The sequence below is a fragment of the Coptis chinensis genome, chromosome 3 (assembly GCF_015680905.1).
Source record: "Coptis chinensis isolate HL-2020 chromosome 3, ASM1568090v1, whole genome shotgun sequence".
In the NCBI taxonomy this organism is placed as follows: Eukaryota; Viridiplantae; Streptophyta; class Magnoliopsida; order Ranunculales; family Ranunculaceae; genus Coptis; species Coptis chinensis.
In genome coordinates, this window is record NC_141458.1 from 896,469 (window position 1) to 914,915 (window position 18,447).

An 18,447-nucleotide genomic window follows, 5' to 3' on the forward strand; every position below is an offset into this window, starting at 1 on the left:
TAGATGCGGTAGTCCCTATTTCCGGTGTTGAGATTACCACTAAGATATTGGCAATCATTACCGAGGTGGGATGTGTTTCTATCCGAAGCGTTCTATATCCGATGAAGTGTTTAGATCTTGAGATGTCTTCGTTAAGCACCACCTACTCGAGCTACTCGCAGGTCGGTCTTGGAGGTCGCCTTGGATTAATCTATGAGTGCCTCGCTAGGAGGCGCCGTTCTCGTGAATACGTCTTGGAGGTCGATATCTTCAGTTCGCTTATGCTCCACGCGAGTGCGATGCCCTATGAGGATATCGCTCCCCTACAACGTTAGCTCTTCTTTGGGATTGAGATTAGATAACGACTCATTAACACTCCTTTTCTTCTATGTCACCGAAAATATAGCAATCAAAATCCTTTATTTTGGAAACTAAACCAAGCAATTGGCAAGAGAGAGAACGTGTTATTTCTTCCAAATCCTTTCATAAACAAATTTCTTTCCTAACCGAAAAATAAAAGACCATCTTCTTCCCGCCCAAACTCCTCCGCTATATACACTTTGGATTTGGAAGTGATGCGTCACTCTATTCATTTGTCATCACAGTGGCTATGAACGTGTTGTCAACCATTGTCTCCTAATTTTGTCGACAAGTTTGGCCGTCGTTGCAATTAATGTGTTTTTCTACTGGGCATCAAACTCAGATGACTTGAGACTCAGACAATTTCGATCTACTGTTTTATTATATCCTATATAGAATGTTCATTTTAAATTGGATCAACACTCGGAGATTGTGATAGAGAATTAGAAATTATATACATAAGAAGTTACAAAAAATGACAAATTGAAATCCAGTATAAGCTTAAGCACAATTACATCAATAAATCAATAGGACATCTGAATAATTATCACATTCTAAATAATCATCAATAGGTCCAAGTGAATCATGTACTAAATTATTGAACTGTTGCGTTGAAACAATTTAGGAAAATCTAATACGACACTAAAACATTTATCTAAGAGTATTGGATGACTTCTTCAGATTCTGGTGGCCAATTAATTGTTCATAATGATTGTTCCTACGTGAAAGTAAGAATTGGTGTTAACATATTTAAGTTTGTAAAGAAGAACATCACGTAAAACATGATACATAGATTGCAAAATAAAGCACTTACTGATTTGGGTCATTCAGATATAGAAAAAAAATTCCATGACCTTGATGCAAACTTTCGTTACGCTTAAAAGTTGTTCCCTGTGAAATACAAGCAGTCTATGACAACCATTATATTTCACCAAAAGTTGTTTATAGAATTAAAGATTTAAAGCATACCAATCCATAATGGGGGTTTTGAGAAAGAATAGTAGTTCTTTGGTGATACACATTACTATCCACAACATAATATTGGTTATCAACAGACCTTCCAAGTTGTCCAAGCATTAGAGACCCCTGTTCATTCGAGTATTACTAATTTTATTTTGTGAAAACACATTGCAAATATTTGATAATGAAAGAAACAAAAAATAAAAACCTGATTGAATTGGTGGAGTTGATTGCTACGTGCAACAACTGGGAATGGGCATTGCAAATCATCGTCACCCAAAGTTGTAATATGCCCATCCATAGTTGAATATGTTTGCTTGTCTCTCAGTGGGAACTCTCTGAAGTTCATCAAAGTAGCCAAGTTAAACGCATCATATCACAACTATTGTTAACATCATATAATGTAATACTAATATTACCTCACTCAAAGAACCAAACTCAAAATTTGTTAAGTTGGATGGACGATATTAATGGTTGCCACAACAAACAAATAATATTGAATTGGTTAGAAAAAACTCGAAATAATAGTGTAACCAATTAAAGATATGATAGATCAATACCTCCTTCCTAGTTCTTCAAGTTTTTGACATTTAATTGGTTGTTCCAAAGTCTCCAGTTGATCATCAATTCTTATAGGAGAGTCTTGCAGACCTTGTCCTACACAAACTACCTACACACCCAAACATTTCATAATATGTATCATCTTACAACAGGTTAACCAAGTAATAGGACTGCAAGTATTTATGCAGTAAAAAATATAGTTACTTACCACCGATAATCTCTTGCTCTATTATATTGGGTCCATCATGAGGTAGAGTCCTTGTACTGCTACTGGTTGCAACCAAAGTTTTTGATATATATTAGCTAGTATAAAATGTTTAATGGTTCCATCAACTTGAAAAAAGTAGCGACTAGCAAATACCCAGAAAACACCTTAGATCTTTTTGATATCTTCAAGTTAGGACTTGGCTTTTTTTATGTCGTCAAATTAGGACTTATCTTCTTCTTGTGAGGCTTGTCCATACATGATGTGATTCATTTTTTTTCTACCTTTATGCTTAGCAACAAATGGATCGAGCAAAAGCTTCTGGTTGTGTGAACGAATCTCTATATATTATTGGATTTTAGTTTTTTTTTTTTTTAATGTTGAACCTTTTGCTACAATATTAATTAATTGCCTCTTGACAAAGTTTGCTATACCAAACAGTGACAGTTTCATGACAATCAACTTGCATCTCTTCACCATGAGCATCAATTACAGACCCCAACTTAGCGTCTCTTGTCCACCTTTTAATAATGTAATGTGTTGGAAGCTTATGAACATTTTCAACTAAGAAAATCTTTAACACGTGCCTACACAAATAGCATGCAAACTCAAATAACTTACAACTACACTTTACAGTTATGTTAGAAGAATCAAATGTGACTGTATGAACTAACTGTTCATAGTCTTCTCTCCATACATTGTAAACAACCTTTGAGCCATTCTCTTCAAATTTTTTTTTATGGTAGGAAATACTTTGAAGAAACTGATCTTGAAACATTTTAAAGACTGACTTTGTGTAAAACTCAGCTGCAACCCTTTCAATACCAGCTGAAAACTTTAAAACTGGTTTCATATAGTTTGTTGTATAGCCTTCATCATTTTCTTTCTCCCTTCTATCTACTATAGTTTGTTCATACTGTTTCACAAACTTGTATAAAGACATTGTTCCTTCAATTCAACATAGTCTTTGAAATAAATAAGCTCTCCCATTACCGAAGCAACTTGGAAAGGCAATGCAATTTACTAGTAGTGAACATGTGAACATGTATGGGGTGATGCAACATTAGGTTCACCAAATTCCCTGTTCAGATTGTACGATTCTCCTTTCAATTTTAGGTTTGTGGATCATTTCTACTTCGTGTCCTACTTACCTTGTCTGCTGCTGTTCGCTGTATATAGTTGCTCGTCATTGTATGGCTCAATGTGCTGTACTTGCAGTACCTCCTTCCATTCATGTACTTACTGTTACTGCTTAGTGGACCTAATTGTCAAACAGTGACATTTTACTTGAACATCTACACCAAAATAGAGGACATGAGTCCATCACAGGCCGATACCTGTTATATTAACAGTCTCCTACTCTACATTGCATCGAGTTTTTATATGCACAACAGACTTGGCATCATAGGACTTACATGTTGATAAGTTTAATGTAAATAAAACAGACAAAATTAACATTCACCAAGTTTTCTTTGCAAAGCATCAATCTTCTTTACAGTGCAATAGATAGATAATTAAGCCTTTTAAGTTATATATATTACACCATATCCTCTTCCTACACACCTCGATAATTAGAAAACCATAAAACACTCTCTGCGAAGTTCCTCAGATATATTTTCGGAAGCCAATCCAAAGTTCACTAAACTGATCGTTCATCAAAGAATGGCCTAATTTAGTCATATCTGAACTTCAGCACTTCGCTCAATATACATATACTTACTGTTTTGCCATCAGGAAGGTCTGAAAGGCACCCATGGAATGGTAGTGACACATCCACAATTCCTTGGACCTCTTGCCTGGCCATTTACGGACAAATAGCACCCTTCGGCCACGTGGGCTAGCTCGCCATCCACCGCCACCACCACCTATTGTTGCATTCTGACTGTTATCCATCCATTATGTTTGAGGAAAAGAAATAAAACATATGACAGAAAATCGAAAGTACTAAAAAATAATTAAAAGAAATCTATATCTGGTCTGAAACCGATTAGCTTTCACTTTGCACTCTCTTACATGCGATCTAGATACTGGTTTTGTTTGGTCTACTACATATTTTCTTCTGGAGGCCATCTCTTAGCAGTAGGCTCTCAAACAAAGAGCTTTGAGGCCTCCTCCTGGCAATATTTTGGACCACTGTACTAATTTTAATATCTCTTAATGAAATGTCTATTATCAAAATAAACGAAAAGCAAAGAAAAAAAAATGGCCACAAAATTACAAAATAATCAAGTAAGAAATAACCTGATTTTGATTAGTTCTGTGGACATCTCCCAATCTTTCTTCTGCAACCTATTTTAGAGATATATTATGTAGGTCAGAAAATGGAGAAATACTACGTCTAATATATTTGTGTGTGTCTGGGTGGATGTTCTAAAATCCCAACCACCAAGATAAAATTAATAGAAGGAGAACCAAACCTGTAAATATTCTGCAAGACGAGCAGTATCTGGGTCCAACTGCAGAGCTGCACAAATGAGATAGCTAGTCAGCAACCGTTTGCATTAATCATTATGTCTAAGAAGAGAATATAGTAGAATTGCATACATTAAATAAGAAATAGTCTACAAATGCAAGTACGCAAAAACTCAACACAATGCAGTGACCACAACATTAGCTCAATCCCTTTAACTTCGTCGAACTCAATCTAATGTACATTTTTTTTCTGTATGAAAGCAGTAAACCCAACCAGTAGCCCAAGTTACTAAACAAATGTAAGTAGTCTTAAACTGACTTTGAGCTAGTAGTACCATGGAATTTGTGTGAATAGAATGTCATCCCACTACAAACCTTTCATAAGTCCTTTGTCAATAGCATCCCGATATTTCCCTTGTGCAAAATAGGCATAACCAAGATATGTATGGCCTGCTGCAATTTGGATCAATTTCAATGGACTTCTTACAGTCTCTAATAGCTTCCACATATTTGTTGATCTTGTAAAACACGATTGCCCTGACAAAAACGCATTGTAGTAAATCACAATACTGTTACAGTTCAAAAAAGGATAAGAGATGCACTGTACAAGGTAATCAAAGAGAAAGCATGTGATATTACAAGCACAAACCCAACAACTTGAGTAGGATATCCATCCAACCAAGTTGGAAATTAAAGACTGTAAATTTAGAGGCTAGTTATGCTTACGTTGGAAGGGTAAATCAGAGAGGTTCTAATCGACAGGGGATGTGCTACTCCACTGGGATGGGCAAGTGAGATAAGCGAGCTTTTGTAATTTGGGAAGAAGTAGTTTGAGTGAGGCCTAGTAGTCTTTATTGCTTTGACTGTAGAACATTGTAATCTCTTTATCATTTTATATTAATAAAACAACGGAATTTTACTCACAATAGTAAGTAACGTTTCTTTTTCAAAAAAAGGTTAGAAATGGTTATATTAACAGAGGATATAAAAGAAAACAATTGTATCAGCAGAACTTGATTGTAGAACTGTAAGCAATCACTTTCTTTTCTTTTTTGGTCAATGACTGTAAACAAGAGCCAGAAGCTTAGAAACTCCAAATGAGGTCGTGACAGAAGTTTCTTAGATAATAATTCTGCTTAAAAATTGATTAAGGCTCAATATTGCTATTGCTATGGAAGTTTTGTTCCTTGCAACATTAACACCAAACAAAACAATCTAAACTAACACTTACCTGTCACAGTAGCAGACGGAATTTCTTTCACTAAGTTTAATAGCATAGCTATACAGCTCGATTGCATCAGAATACAACTTCAATTGCATGGCGGTGTTACCTACGGAAAGAAAGAGAACAATGTTTTTAGGATATATAACCTAAAAGATGGATACAACCACTAACCAAGCAAATTGTAAATAATTCAATTTCAATAAGAAGATCCAAAAGCACTAAAAAAAGGAATTAAGAAAATCCATAAACAGTGAATCTGTTATTCTTTTTATTTTCTTTTATTTGCAGCTATATAAATACATTAGGAATTATTGATCAACCAGATAAGTTTCAGAAAATCTAATGAAAAGGTGTTTTCCGATAAGACATGCAGTACCTAAAGAAAGGTTATAAAGCATTGTAATTCAGATTTCAGAGCACTAACGCACATAGATTTATTTTTCTATTCGGTATTTAGGAAAAAGTAGAACTTTATCAAAAAGCAATCAATCAAGAGGAAATATGGTGAGCTATCCTCTAATGCAAGAAACAACAACAACAACAACAAATAAAAAAAAAAAATAAAAAATAACTCTACATATCCCAACCAAGACAGTTAGAACATAATGGCATCCCATCTACAAACAAGATATTAAGAGTGCTTGTAGTAGCAGTCCTTATGTGTCGTATTAACAATCTAAATATGGTGGAAAGAAAAAAAAAATATATTAGATGAGGCTTCTTCCTATACCTATGAATTCCATTGGACCAAAAAATGATACATTGGAAGAATCTTTTTGGTCTTCCATATCAATAGGTTGATTATTTCGGCCACACGCCCTTTATCTTCTCATTCACCTTCTATAGAAAGAACAAAGGGCCTTTAATCTTCAAAACAACCTCCTCCAAAAACCCCCTATACTCCTGCATAACGCCTACTATTACTTTCCAACCACAAACCCCTCAAGATTTTGAAAGGAAATTTTCTCCATAGACGTAACCCTTCCAAGAATGAACATTCATATTCCAAGAGGCTAAGAGTGTCTTCACCGAGCTTAGGTAAATCCACTGAACACCAGACAGAAAGAAAAAAAAGTATACCAGACTCACCACAAGAAACGACATGATAGTGAGGGTATGATCCAGTGACTTGCCACCATAAACACAATGAACAGACATTAACTGAATGATAGTAAAGCATTGACGCACCCAAAAAAAAACATGGTGTCTGAGTCTCCGAGCTTCATATCCACAATTTATTTTACTTGTTATGAAACTTTGACTCCAGATAATTCAAAACTTTTAGATGACTAATGGAAAAGTGTTGAAAAAGACCGAGTTGAAACTAAAGATGGAAAGACAAGAAATATACTTTTCAAGATTTGAAGCACCAAGTTTCTTGTCGTCCCAATACAAAAGCCAAGGGAAAGTATATTTATTCTAAAATGGGAAAAATGATGTAGGACATAGGGAGATGTAATTCAGAAAAGAAAATTTATAGTTATAATCAGAATGACTTTTGTATTATTGTTGCTACATTATAATTAGGATTTGCTATGAAGTCCAATCAAGTTTTTGTTATGCTCCTTAGGATACAGGTAGCTTTAAATTTGGAGTTTCATGAGAGTTTAATATACATGCTTACTGTTTGCTATCAGGAAGGTCTGAAAGGCACCCATGGAATGGTAGTATATGAGAGTTTGGAGAATAGTTTCTATGTCAGCATGCCTTGATGTGCAATGAAATACTCACTGATAATAAAATAAATAAATAAAATATAATGTCCAAGGAATGACAACAGTATCAAGAATTTAAGGCATTAAAATTAGAATGTCATGAATCAGAGATGAATTGTGTTGTTTTTTTATCCACAACTTGAACCTTGCCCTTGGGGGATATGAAGGTTTTCTTAAATTGCTCCTGCTATGTTAAGCAAGGCCCAAAATTTCGATATCGGTTAATATATCGGTGTACCCAAAAACCGAGATATATCGGATATATCGGATATCTCGGTTTTTTCGGTGACCAGTCCAAAGTTTCTAAAATATCGGATATCTCACCGATATATCTCGGATATCTCGCTGATATATCTCGGATATTTCGGAAATTTTAATATTAAGTTATTAACAATTGGTCAAAAAGTCAACTAATATATATCGATTATCTCGGAAATATCGATTATATCGGCAATATAAACTTTTATATCGGAAATTCCGATATATCTCGGAAAAAAAGGGGTTCAATATTCGGTGGATATATGTCGGAAATATCGATATCGGTGTACCAATTTACCGAGATATATCGGCGAGATATCGGATATCTCGGCGATATTTTGGGCCATGATGTTAAGTATATCACACAGGGTAAATACAAGGTCCAAACAGACACATTACAAAATAATATACAACGAACAAGTTGATGTAAAATACCTTGTAATCTAAATTTCTCAGCCAGGTTCGGCGACTTGATTGGTTGACATCCTGATCTTTCAAATTCCTGATAAGGTCAAATCTATGTCAACCAAGGCATCTCAAAGAAAAGATTGAGAACGAACATATACAAATAACTCTCTCTCTCACTCCCCACTGCATGTAGTAAGTCAGGTGACAGCATATGACAACAAAATAAGTCCCAATTCCCAACAGTATTAATGTACTTTCATGAGTAGCATACACCAAAAGAAAAGTAGTGTACCTTGAAAAGAGCAGCATATCTAGAGTTGAATGAGCTAGGTGGTTTTTTAGGCTGGTCATCACGAAACCTGATAATTTTATCGAGTACAATCGCTGCTGCAAGAGACATAAGAGAACAAACCCCTAGTGCAACCGTAGGATTGAGTAGAATATTCGATGATGAAGGTGGAGTCTCCACCACTGGTTGTTGGGGTGGTGGAGCTGGCTGTTTTTTTGTACCAGTAAATCTATCGACAAAAGTGACTGATAAATGTTTTTTTGTACCAGTAATTCTATCGACAAAAGTGACTGATAAACGTGTGTCTTCACAAAGCCTCGCGAAGAATGATTCTATTACTCTTTCCCACATGTTGCCCACCATGTTACTGAACCATCTACCAATCATTGGTTTCGCCTTTGATGGAGGCCGCTCAAGGATTCACCTTTAAGATACAACCGATTGACAAAGTAATTGGGTCTTTGGGTGGAAATAGGGTCAAGTTGTTAAGGGTTTCGTTCGCCCTTACCCAAACCCGGCTAGGGCTCAAACTTTTGGGCCTAAAATCAAGGTCGAATTGATTTGCATTCTTGTGACTTGAGGCATAGTACAAAATATCAGGATATGGGTATTTATCGATCTCTGATTTATGGATATGTATCGTGGATATATCTCTCTCTTTGGGGATATTTGACATTGTTTCACATGCAAATATCGTGGATATATTCAAAATATCGACAAATATCGTGAATATTGTGGATATTTCTTAATATATCATGATACATTATTTATATTTATTTGAAATATAATGGTAAATATTAAATAAAATTGTTATATATACAAAATATTGCCAAATATCTCCAAATATCGCAAAATATCCTCAAATATCGTAAATATCGAAAATATCGTCGATATTTACAGTCGTATATATCTCTGAACATATCGGGATATTTATATATCTTTCTCTGAAATCTGGATAGATATCGACAAATATCGCGATATATCGGGATATTTTGTACTATGACTTGAGGTACCAAAATAGGAGTCTAGGATGTCTTTCTTCTCACTTTTCAAATAATCAAGTCTACACCAAAATTAGAGCTTCTACCTCAATTAGTTATGGGAAAGGTTCCCAAAATTTTGGTGGGAATTTATTTATTGTGTAATTATGTGATGGGCTTTTAGGGCTATGTGAGCCTTCGGACTAGAGACAGAGTACTGCTATGATAGGTGGACCGAGGAGCGAAAACAAGTCTTTATGGACAAAATAGAGGCGGTTGGGTCTACTCAAAATGGCGCATCGGCCCTAGCCCGAAGGCTCTCGCCTTGATACTGATAAGCACCTCTTGATACTTCACTTCTACTTAACCACTTAAAGTGATAGCCAACACAATTTTCTTTTCCAGAGTAATGGGACGTTGCAATGATATGTTATATGGTCATTTTAGGATGCTATGAAGGGTATATTTTTCCTTGATTTCCCACCGTCCTTCAACTTCATTCTAAAACGATTTGAATATGATAATGCTCGTAATATTGTGGTAAAGGTCAGTATTTGATTCATCAAATTGATGGTTGTTGTTAATTGATACCAAACTTTGACAAGTTGATCTTTTGCCTTCCGGTGTGCATGTGCTTATATATATGCATGTATATTTTAGTTCATAGAATGAGTTTGCAGCCTCAATTTGCATTCCAGTGTTTTTCTTAATATTATCATGATATGAAGTCATAACTCGTGTGTAATTCCATGTCACAAACTCCCCGTCGTGGTTCCATATCACGCACAAAAACTGTATTGCTTTTGTGTATTGAGCTTTAAACTAAATATTCAAGATTGTTATGTGTGCAAATGCATTCGATCTGAAATGATGATAATTGTTGAGTTCTCAGACCAGTTTTCATGTTGTAGATAAATGATCGATATGAGTTCCCTTTAGAACTTGACCTTGACAGAGAGAACGACTATTTTTTAGTGGAGAGAGAAAATAAAAGAGAGTTAGGCTATTTTTTAGTAGAGAGAGAATAGGAGAGAGAAAATAAGAGAGAGAATAGGAAAGTCACGCCTTGTTTTTAGGTCCCGACTTTATTTTTGTGGACTGGTCCGACTAGAGATTTTTATATATATATATATATATATATATATATATATATATCTTAATATTAAAGCTCCCGCAAAGAGTATTTTTCGAGCTCTATTAAAATTCCACATCATCATATCCTATTAAAACAGGAATTCCTTTCCTGTTTATTAGACACTTCTAATTAAAACGGGAATCAAGTTCCTGTAAAGCTCCCACAAAGGGTATTTTTCGAGCTCTATTAAAATTTCACATCATCATATCCTATTAAAACAGGAATTCCTTTCCTGTTTATTAGACACTTCTAATTAAAACGGGAATAAATTTCCTATTAAAACAGAAATTTCTCCTCTATTAGAAAAAAGAAATTCTAACACTTCTAATTAAAATGGGAATTTTTTTTCTATTAAAACGAGAATTCCTTCCCTATTGAAAAGAAAAAATATAGCATATCTAATTAAAACGAAAATCATTCTCCTATTAAAACGGAAATCATATTTCTAAATTAAGTCAACTATTAAAAATGGGTTTATAAAACTTAATTAAAATAATTTGTTAGAAAATTAAAATGGGTTTTTAAAATTTAATTAAAATGATTTGTTATGAAATTACAATAGGTTAGCGACTAAAACGGGAATCACGATTTGTTAGAAAATTTCTATATGTATATAGTTATGATTGTTGAACATGTTTTCAAAAGAGCCGGTGCGTATGCACGGGCCTACTTTCTAGTTTTAATATTAAAACTCCCACATGGGGTATTTTTCGAGCTCTATTAAAATTCCACATCATCATCTCCTATTAAAACGGGAATTCCTCTCCTATTGATTTTTTTTTAGGCATTTCTAATTAAAACAGGAATCATTCTCCTATTAAAACGAAAATTTTTCATCTATTAGAAAAAAAAATTCTAGCACTTCTGATTAAAACATGAATCATTCTCTTATTAAAACAGTATCTCTCCCCACGTTAAAAAACATGTTTTTAAAACTTAATTAAAATAATTTATTGAAAAATTAAAACGAGTTAGCGACGAAAACATGAATCACGATTTGTTAGAAACTATATATATATATATATATATATAGGTCTACTTTCTAGTCTTAATATTAAAGCTCCCACAAGGGGTATTTTTCGAGTTCTATTAAAATTCCATGTCATCTCTTATTAAAACAGGAATTCATCTCCTATTATAACAGGAATTCTTCTCCTATTAAAACAAATTCTAGCACTTCTAATTAAAACGGGAATACTTCTCCTGTTAAAATGGGAATTTCTCTCTATTGAAAATTAAGAGAAAATCTAACATATCTAATTAAAACGGGAATCATCCTCCTATTAAAATAGAATCTCTCTCTCCCAATTGAAAAAAAATTTAAAACTTAATTTAAAACAATTTGTTAGAAAATTAAAACGGGTTAGTGACTAAAACAATAGTCCTAATTTTTTACAAAAAATCTAAATATTTTCAAAATAGCTTGTGCGTATGCACGGGCCTACAAGCTAGTCTTAATATTAAAGCTCCCACAAGGGGTATTTTTCTAGCTCTCTTAAAATTCAACGTCATCAACTCCTATTAAAACAGAAATTTCTCTCCTATTGAAAAGAAAAATTCTAACACTTCTAATTAAAACGGGAATCATTCTCCTATTATAATGGGAATTCATCATCTCCTATTGAAAAAGAAAAATCTAGCACTTCTAATTAAAACGGAAAATTTTCTCCTATTAAAAACGGAAATCACACTTCTAAATTAAAACAGGATCCCTCTTCAAATAAAAAAACGGGTTTTTAAAACTTAATTAAAACAATTTATTGAGGAATTAAATCAGGTTAATTAGCGACGAAAATAGGAATCACGATTTGTTTAAAAAAATTATATGTATAGTTATGATTGTTGAAAAGAAAATTTCTAACACTTCTAATTAGAACGGGAATCATTCTCCTATTATAATGGGAATTCATCTCCTATTGAAAAAGAAAAATCTAGCACTTCTAATTAAAACGGAAAATTTTCTCCTATTAAAAATGGGAATCACACTTCTAAATTAAATCAGGATCCCTCCTCAAATTAAAAAACGGGTTTTTAAAACTTAATTAAAACAAATTGTTGAGAAAATAGGAATCACGATTTGTTAAAAAATTTATATATGTATAGTTATGATTGTTGAGCAAGTTTTTAAAAGAGTCGGTGCGTATGCACGGGTCTACTTTCTAGTATATATATATATTTATATAATCTACACCAAAATTTTGTTATTTCAGGCTTGTACAGATTTTCTTTATTTTTTGAGGTTACACAGATTTTATGAGTTCTTGGTGGTCTGAGACTCCGAAACTTGGAAACATTCTCTTCACATTCTATTTTTGCCCAATTTATTAGTTTGGAAAAATTCTTCCAGTTTTAAGCCAGTCAAACAACTTGCATAAATAAAATGTGGCACTGAGAGTTCATATCCTTGCAGGTCGAAACCATCATCAATTGTTAATGGACAGTTTTTTTTTCTTGATTAGCAACTGTTTGTCCACTTATGTTCAAGTTCCAGGTCCTCCTGCTGAATCCAAGACAGTTAAGCAACTGCAGAGACGTAGAGTTGCAATTATGGACAAGGATATTGAGACAAACTAAAATCGACACATTAAACGTAGTAACGAACGATACAAGCTTTCACAAAGGGCATACGGAGAAGACTTTAGATGACTTGATGGTTGATTTTATGTGTATGTTCTCCAAATCATGGGGATCATCCTCAGTCCTCACTAGAAATCTGCCCATTTGTCGTGTCTAGCGGTCTAGTTATAGCCTTGTCAAATGACGTTCAAGTTTAGTATTTATCTAACAGGTGACATTTGTTCACTTTATGACTTCATTTTGGGGGGGGGTTTTTTTTTATCAGTAAAAAGAGTTATATATAGTTGTGTTACAAACAGGTGCTCTCCATGTCAGTGGGGAAATGTGAGTGAGAACCTCACGGAATGTACACCACTACAAAGAAATACATTACCAATGGTTGTCGATAATCTTTGTCGAATTGAAGACAAAATTGGAAAAGTGGTGATCTCATGCGAAAGTGGTTTCTTTCATACAAAGTCATGCCCAAATGCTTCTCTTGATCCTATATATTAATTAGTTTGTCAATGCAAAGAGTTCCATTTCTAAAGATGATTTCATTTTGAGCACACCATATTGACCATACAATGGCATATGGAAGGATTGCCCAAATGTATTCTCCGATTCCTCTTGCATGAAGTATAGGCTGGCCATTTTAAGAAAACTTGGCTAATTAACTACCTCAACCGGCTGAATAGAGTTTACCAACATGGGGTGGCTGGGAAGTAAATTGCTCCAAATTGATCGAGTGACCGTGCAAGATGTGGAAAGATGTAAGATGGATTCTTCTTGGCCTAGACACAGCACACGCCTACTTGGAATGTTAGTTCATTTCCCTATTCCTCAAGTTGTCAACAGTAAGAGTCCTATTCCATAGCAAGCACCATATGAAGAACTTGACATTTGAAGGGATAGATACCTCCCACACGAGCTTGTGAGAAAAAGGATTTGAAGGTAAGAGAATGGCCTCGTTACGTTGGCATTAAAAAGTTGCATGTAGAAAGACTTTACTAAAAAAAATTGTCCTTTGACCATTTCCATTCCTGTGTATTGCCTCCATCGTTAGGTTGGACACCTTGGAGTAATGCATTTAACGCTGCAAGTGCTTGTGCTTCGCTTTCACGAAGGTTTCTTCTCATAAGGTGAGGGTCCCATGCAGTTACACCTTTGGTAGATAAATGCATCTCAACTGTTCCATGCTTGAACTCGGTAAACGTACTGGTAAAGCTTATGGAAACTTATAGCTAAAGGAATTTCACGTACTATACCAAGAGTCGTGCCATAAAAGGGTTCTATTGCCTGTACCCACCTTATGGGAAGAGACTGTGGCTAATGAGCTAGTTTTACATGCTCATTCTTCAAGCATCTCTACGAGAAGTGGTCCGCTTACCTCCACTGCAGAGCCTCAAGAAGAGTCCTCAAGAGGTAAAACAAAAGATTCCAAGATCATCAAATCTGGTCGTCCTTCCCATGATGAAAAAAAGGTTGGAAAATCACATGATGAGAAACGAGCAAGAGCCCGAAAGATGAGGGAGTTTCACAATATCAAGATAAGTCAGGTTAGTTCAAGTCAAGACTGATGATTCTCAAATAGAAATATAGTTTAATTAACTCATTTCATAATGATCTTATAGGTTGAATTGTTGGTGATTTATGAGGGGTCAAGGTTTGCAGTGAGTGATTTAAGATTACTAATGGATTCATTCCATCGTGTTGAATTTACTGGTACCTGGAGGAGATTGTTTTCACGAGTTAATTAAGAAGCATATAATTTGGGGTGTCCTTAAATCTGTAACAGGAATGCAGGCAAGTTTCATATGAACTTATAGTATGAAATTTGGTTAAGGCTCATTCTCTAGCTCACCTAAAGACATTTTATTATGTTGCTTCTTGGTATTTGTATAGGGCAAGAAGTTCAAAGATAAAGCTCACAGTCAAAGGGAACCTAGTGGAAATGCTATTCCTGACGGCGATCTCAATTTTAGTGACAGTGATGATGGCCAGGCAGGAAAATCTGATCAGTTCCCTATATCTTGGCTCAAGAGGCCAAGCGATGGAGCAGGTGATGGATTTGTGACCTCTATAAGGGGTCTTTTCAATTCGCAGCGTCGCAAGGCCAAGGCATTTGTCTTGAGGACTATGAGAGGTGATCCTGATAGTGAATTTCATGGCGAATGGAGCGATAGCGATGTCGAGTTCTCTCCCTTTGCGAGGCAACTGACCATAACAAAAGCCAGGAGACTTATTAGGCGGCACACGAAAAAGTTCAGATCAAGAGGACAAAAAGGTTTGAATTTCGCTGCTCAACCTCGAGTTTCTAATGAGTCTCATGTTTCCCTTTTGTTTCCTATTATATTTTTGTAGAAGGATGTAATAGAGAAAGGGGTAACGAAGGTGACCATCATTACCATTTCCTAGTTGCATACTGGTTGAGATGTTTAGTAGAGTCGCAGATGTAATGTCTAATGCATTGCAGTAGAGTATAAAACTTCCTCGGCCATCTCAACTCATCACCAATTTGTTTTGAGTTGGATACTCCAAAGTTTTAGATGGTTTTGGAACAAGCTATTGTATTTGGCGCAAAAGGCCCGTTTACTCCCCAACAACTAAGTATGTGCACGTATTAGGGTAAGTAGCGCCACTTGTGAGGGGACGTGTTGAGATGTTTAATATAGTCCCACATGGGATGGCAGTAGAATATAAAAGGCCCCCCTCAACACACACACACACACACCCAAACAGCAGCGGTAAGTGAGCAAAACTGTAGTGATACGTCAAAACAAAGTTGTTACAGTAGAGTTCAGTACATAGCATAGAAGGACATTTCCATCATTTTTTTTTTATTGGTAAGCCTGTTTTAAATGAGATCAGTAACTCTTTGATGCTGGCGGGGTTCGATCCCCAGACCTATGGTATCATCACCCAAAGGTTTTACCGACTTTGCTAGTCGGCACCTGCAATACACTAAGTTACATTGACACGGATACGCGTGTATGACATGGTGAAATATCAAAAGTTGAGGTGTGATCACATACACACGACACGGACTTGTGGAGTTGTAACCAAAACGGATTATTTTTAAAATATAGCATGTCCATGTAAAGTAGAAAAAGACATAAGGCACCTCTTGCATTTACCAATCCGTTTGCAGGTCCTTGTTACTATGCAGTTTGGACTTGTAGCATTCATTATCTCACTATTTGGACGTGGCGTGTAAAATTAGATACAAAAATATTTTATAAAACAAGAACTAGACATTTACCAAGTTGGTCGGGTATAGTCTGTGAGACATTCCTGTGTTTTGATTTTTGAAAACTAAATGACCTTATTTTTTGTGGATATGATCTCCATGATAGGAAGAACATACCCACCAAAAATGAGCCTTTAAATCCTCGTGTAAGTCCACTTTTTGGGTCGGGGTGGCTGCATGGGATGATTTCACTTATTTGGGATGGCTAGAGTATGTATTAGTGTGTTACCGTAAAATTGTTATGCATGGCCATAAATTGGGAGATTATGTTGGTTTTTTCTCTTCCTTATGTGTGTCTTCACTTTTACAGGTACAGGTTCTCAACAGATTGAGTCCCTTCCACCATCGCCAAGGGAGAATACACCGTTTGAGAGTGATTATTCAAGTGGATCCTCACCTTATGAGGACTTCAATGAGTAGAGAAACTCCACGGTGTCAAAAAATTTCAAAGCATTGGAGTACAGTGGCTCTACAAGATTAGCACTTCTGGGAGCATAATTGACTGCAATTTAAATTCAGTTCAAGGTGCTAATCTGAAGGTTGGGCAAAAGTGGCTCTACATGGTGAGCACTTGGAGTATTATACAACTGACTACAAGCTGCATTTATCTCAAGTGGTGTACGAGACTTGACTGTGATCTGCACCAATCTTGAGTGGTATACCATTGATTCCAAGATGTATAGGAGTGGAAATGCCACAATTTGTTTAACTTGGTGATGGCCTTTGATCAAGATTTGAGGATATGTCACCAAGTGTCACATAAATAAATGCAGACTGAGGAGGTTGCTCGTCTGCACAAGCTAATAGTGGTTTGCTTTCCTGGTGATTAAGTGAAAGCACACCTGAGTTAAAATCCCATGTATTCATCGTTTTAGTCTATACAGCAGAAGTTGCCACATCAATGTACTTTCAGACTCCAACCTGAAGAACTTTTGGGGTCAACATTTTTGTATCTTTTATGTGTACATACACGCGTGTATATTAATAGAAGAAATCTTGTTCACCAGTTTCAGTCTGAATAGTGCCAACATTTATACTCTGAAAAATTTGAAGGGCACCATAGACAAATACAATCAACGATGAGCATCAATATGTACATTATTTATTTTATTACCGGTCAAACTTTAGTAACCATAGCAAATTGCAATAGTATTCTGCTTTGGTTTTCAGATATTTGGTTTCTGCAGATATGCCACAGAAGGGAGGAAGCCAAACCGATCTTTAGGATACGTGAAGACGTGTCGTTGCCAATGCTGAGTTTTGGCTTAATACAACAAGTCTTGTTTCTCCTATGGCCAGCTTCTCACTGTGATAATTTAAGGATCTCTCTTCACTTTTTCATTCAAGTTCTGCGAAAATTACGTGTAGTAGTGAATACATTTTAAAAAATGTCTAGAAATAGGACACTTCATATATACTTGTCAATCTAACATTTTCTGCAGTTAAAAGTTGAAACACTTATTTTTTTCTTTTCAGGTAACAGATCAAAACCGAAGAAACAAACCTGAAAAACAACAAAGACTGCTTCCATTTACTGTAACTGTAAATTTGGGGAATGGAATTTATATAAAAAATGCATCAAAAGTGGAAATGAAAACTGCTGTTAATTCTAGTTCAGAAACAGGACAATAAGTATGTATATGAAGTTGCATTTACAAAAAATTGAGAGAAGCCTATAAAACAACAATCAAACTCCAAACTCTACTAATCCCTAAAATAGGATACAACAACTAACAGATGACTATTAAGTCCTAATCCTAATAATAACTCTTGTTGACTTGAGAGTTGAGATAGATAAAAAACAAATAATCTAACACTATGAATACCTGTATAGGGACAACAACCTCAACCTAAATAAACAGAAAATAATCAAAGGAATGAATTTGTAATAGTAGAAATTAATAAACACATTATGCGTAGCCACTACTCTCGCTGCTCCAATTCTTTTCTTGGACATTAATTGCAAAACAGAGTTTCTGTTCTTGTTGTTTTCGAAACGACCAGATTTGAAGTTCGTGGAGATTAGGTCGAGTCAGCCCATGACGTTGAACAAAGTTCATCCACTCAGTCTTAAAACAAATTTTTAAAACCATGCCAATACTTGAAAGTTAGGCATGGAAACACACCTAGATTGTCGACAATCGACACTTTCAA

General features: G+C 35.2%; 2 protein-coding genes and 1 pseudogene across 3 annotated transcripts; 1 reads left to right on the top strand and 2 right to left on the bottom strand.

The window, feature by feature from the left end:
- Nucleotides 1–869: 869 nt before the first annotated feature.
- LOC147507055 (uncharacterized) lies at nucleotides 870–1,888 on the bottom strand. Its single transcript, XM_086599020.1, has 5 exons — nucleotides 1,719–1,888; nucleotides 1,508–1,635; nucleotides 1,309–1,425; nucleotides 1,154–1,230; nucleotides 870–1,057 (listed from the first exon to the last, which is right to left on the bottom strand). Exons 2-5 carry the CDS (start codon nucleotides 1,598–1,600, stop codon nucleotides 991–993), a joined length of 354 nt encoding a protein of 117 aa, XP_086455146.1. The 5' UTR covers nucleotides 1,601–1,635; nucleotides 1,719–1,888; the 3' UTR covers nucleotides 870–990.
- A 1,628-nt stretch (nucleotides 1,889–3,516) lies between these two features.
- Nucleotides 3,517–9,474, bottom strand: LOC147507056 (uncharacterized). The gene is made up of 8 exons (XM_086599773.1): nucleotides 9,377–9,474; nucleotides 8,376–8,947; nucleotides 8,111–8,177; nucleotides 5,709–5,808; nucleotides 4,853–5,014; nucleotides 4,483–4,529; nucleotides 4,307–4,354; nucleotides 3,517–3,930 (listed from the first exon to the last, which is right to left on the bottom strand). Exons 4-8 carry the CDS (start codon nucleotides 5,773–5,775, stop codon nucleotides 3,796–3,798), a joined length of 459 nt encoding a protein of 152 aa, XP_086455899.1. The 5' UTR covers nucleotides 5,776–5,808; nucleotides 8,111–8,177; nucleotides 8,376–8,947; nucleotides 9,377–9,474; the 3' UTR covers nucleotides 3,517–3,795.
- Nucleotides 9,475–13,752: 4,278 nt separating this feature from the next.
- On the top strand, nucleotides 13,753–17,405 carry LOC147507057 (protein SABRE-like; annotated as a pseudogene). The gene is made up of 6 exons (XR_015217486.1): nucleotides 13,753–13,900; nucleotides 14,110–14,185; nucleotides 14,332–14,602; nucleotides 14,678–14,849; nucleotides 14,949–15,330; nucleotides 16,604–17,405. The product of XR_015217486.1 is annotated as a protein SABRE-like (transcript).
- Nucleotides 17,406–18,447: the final 1,042 nt, after the last annotated feature.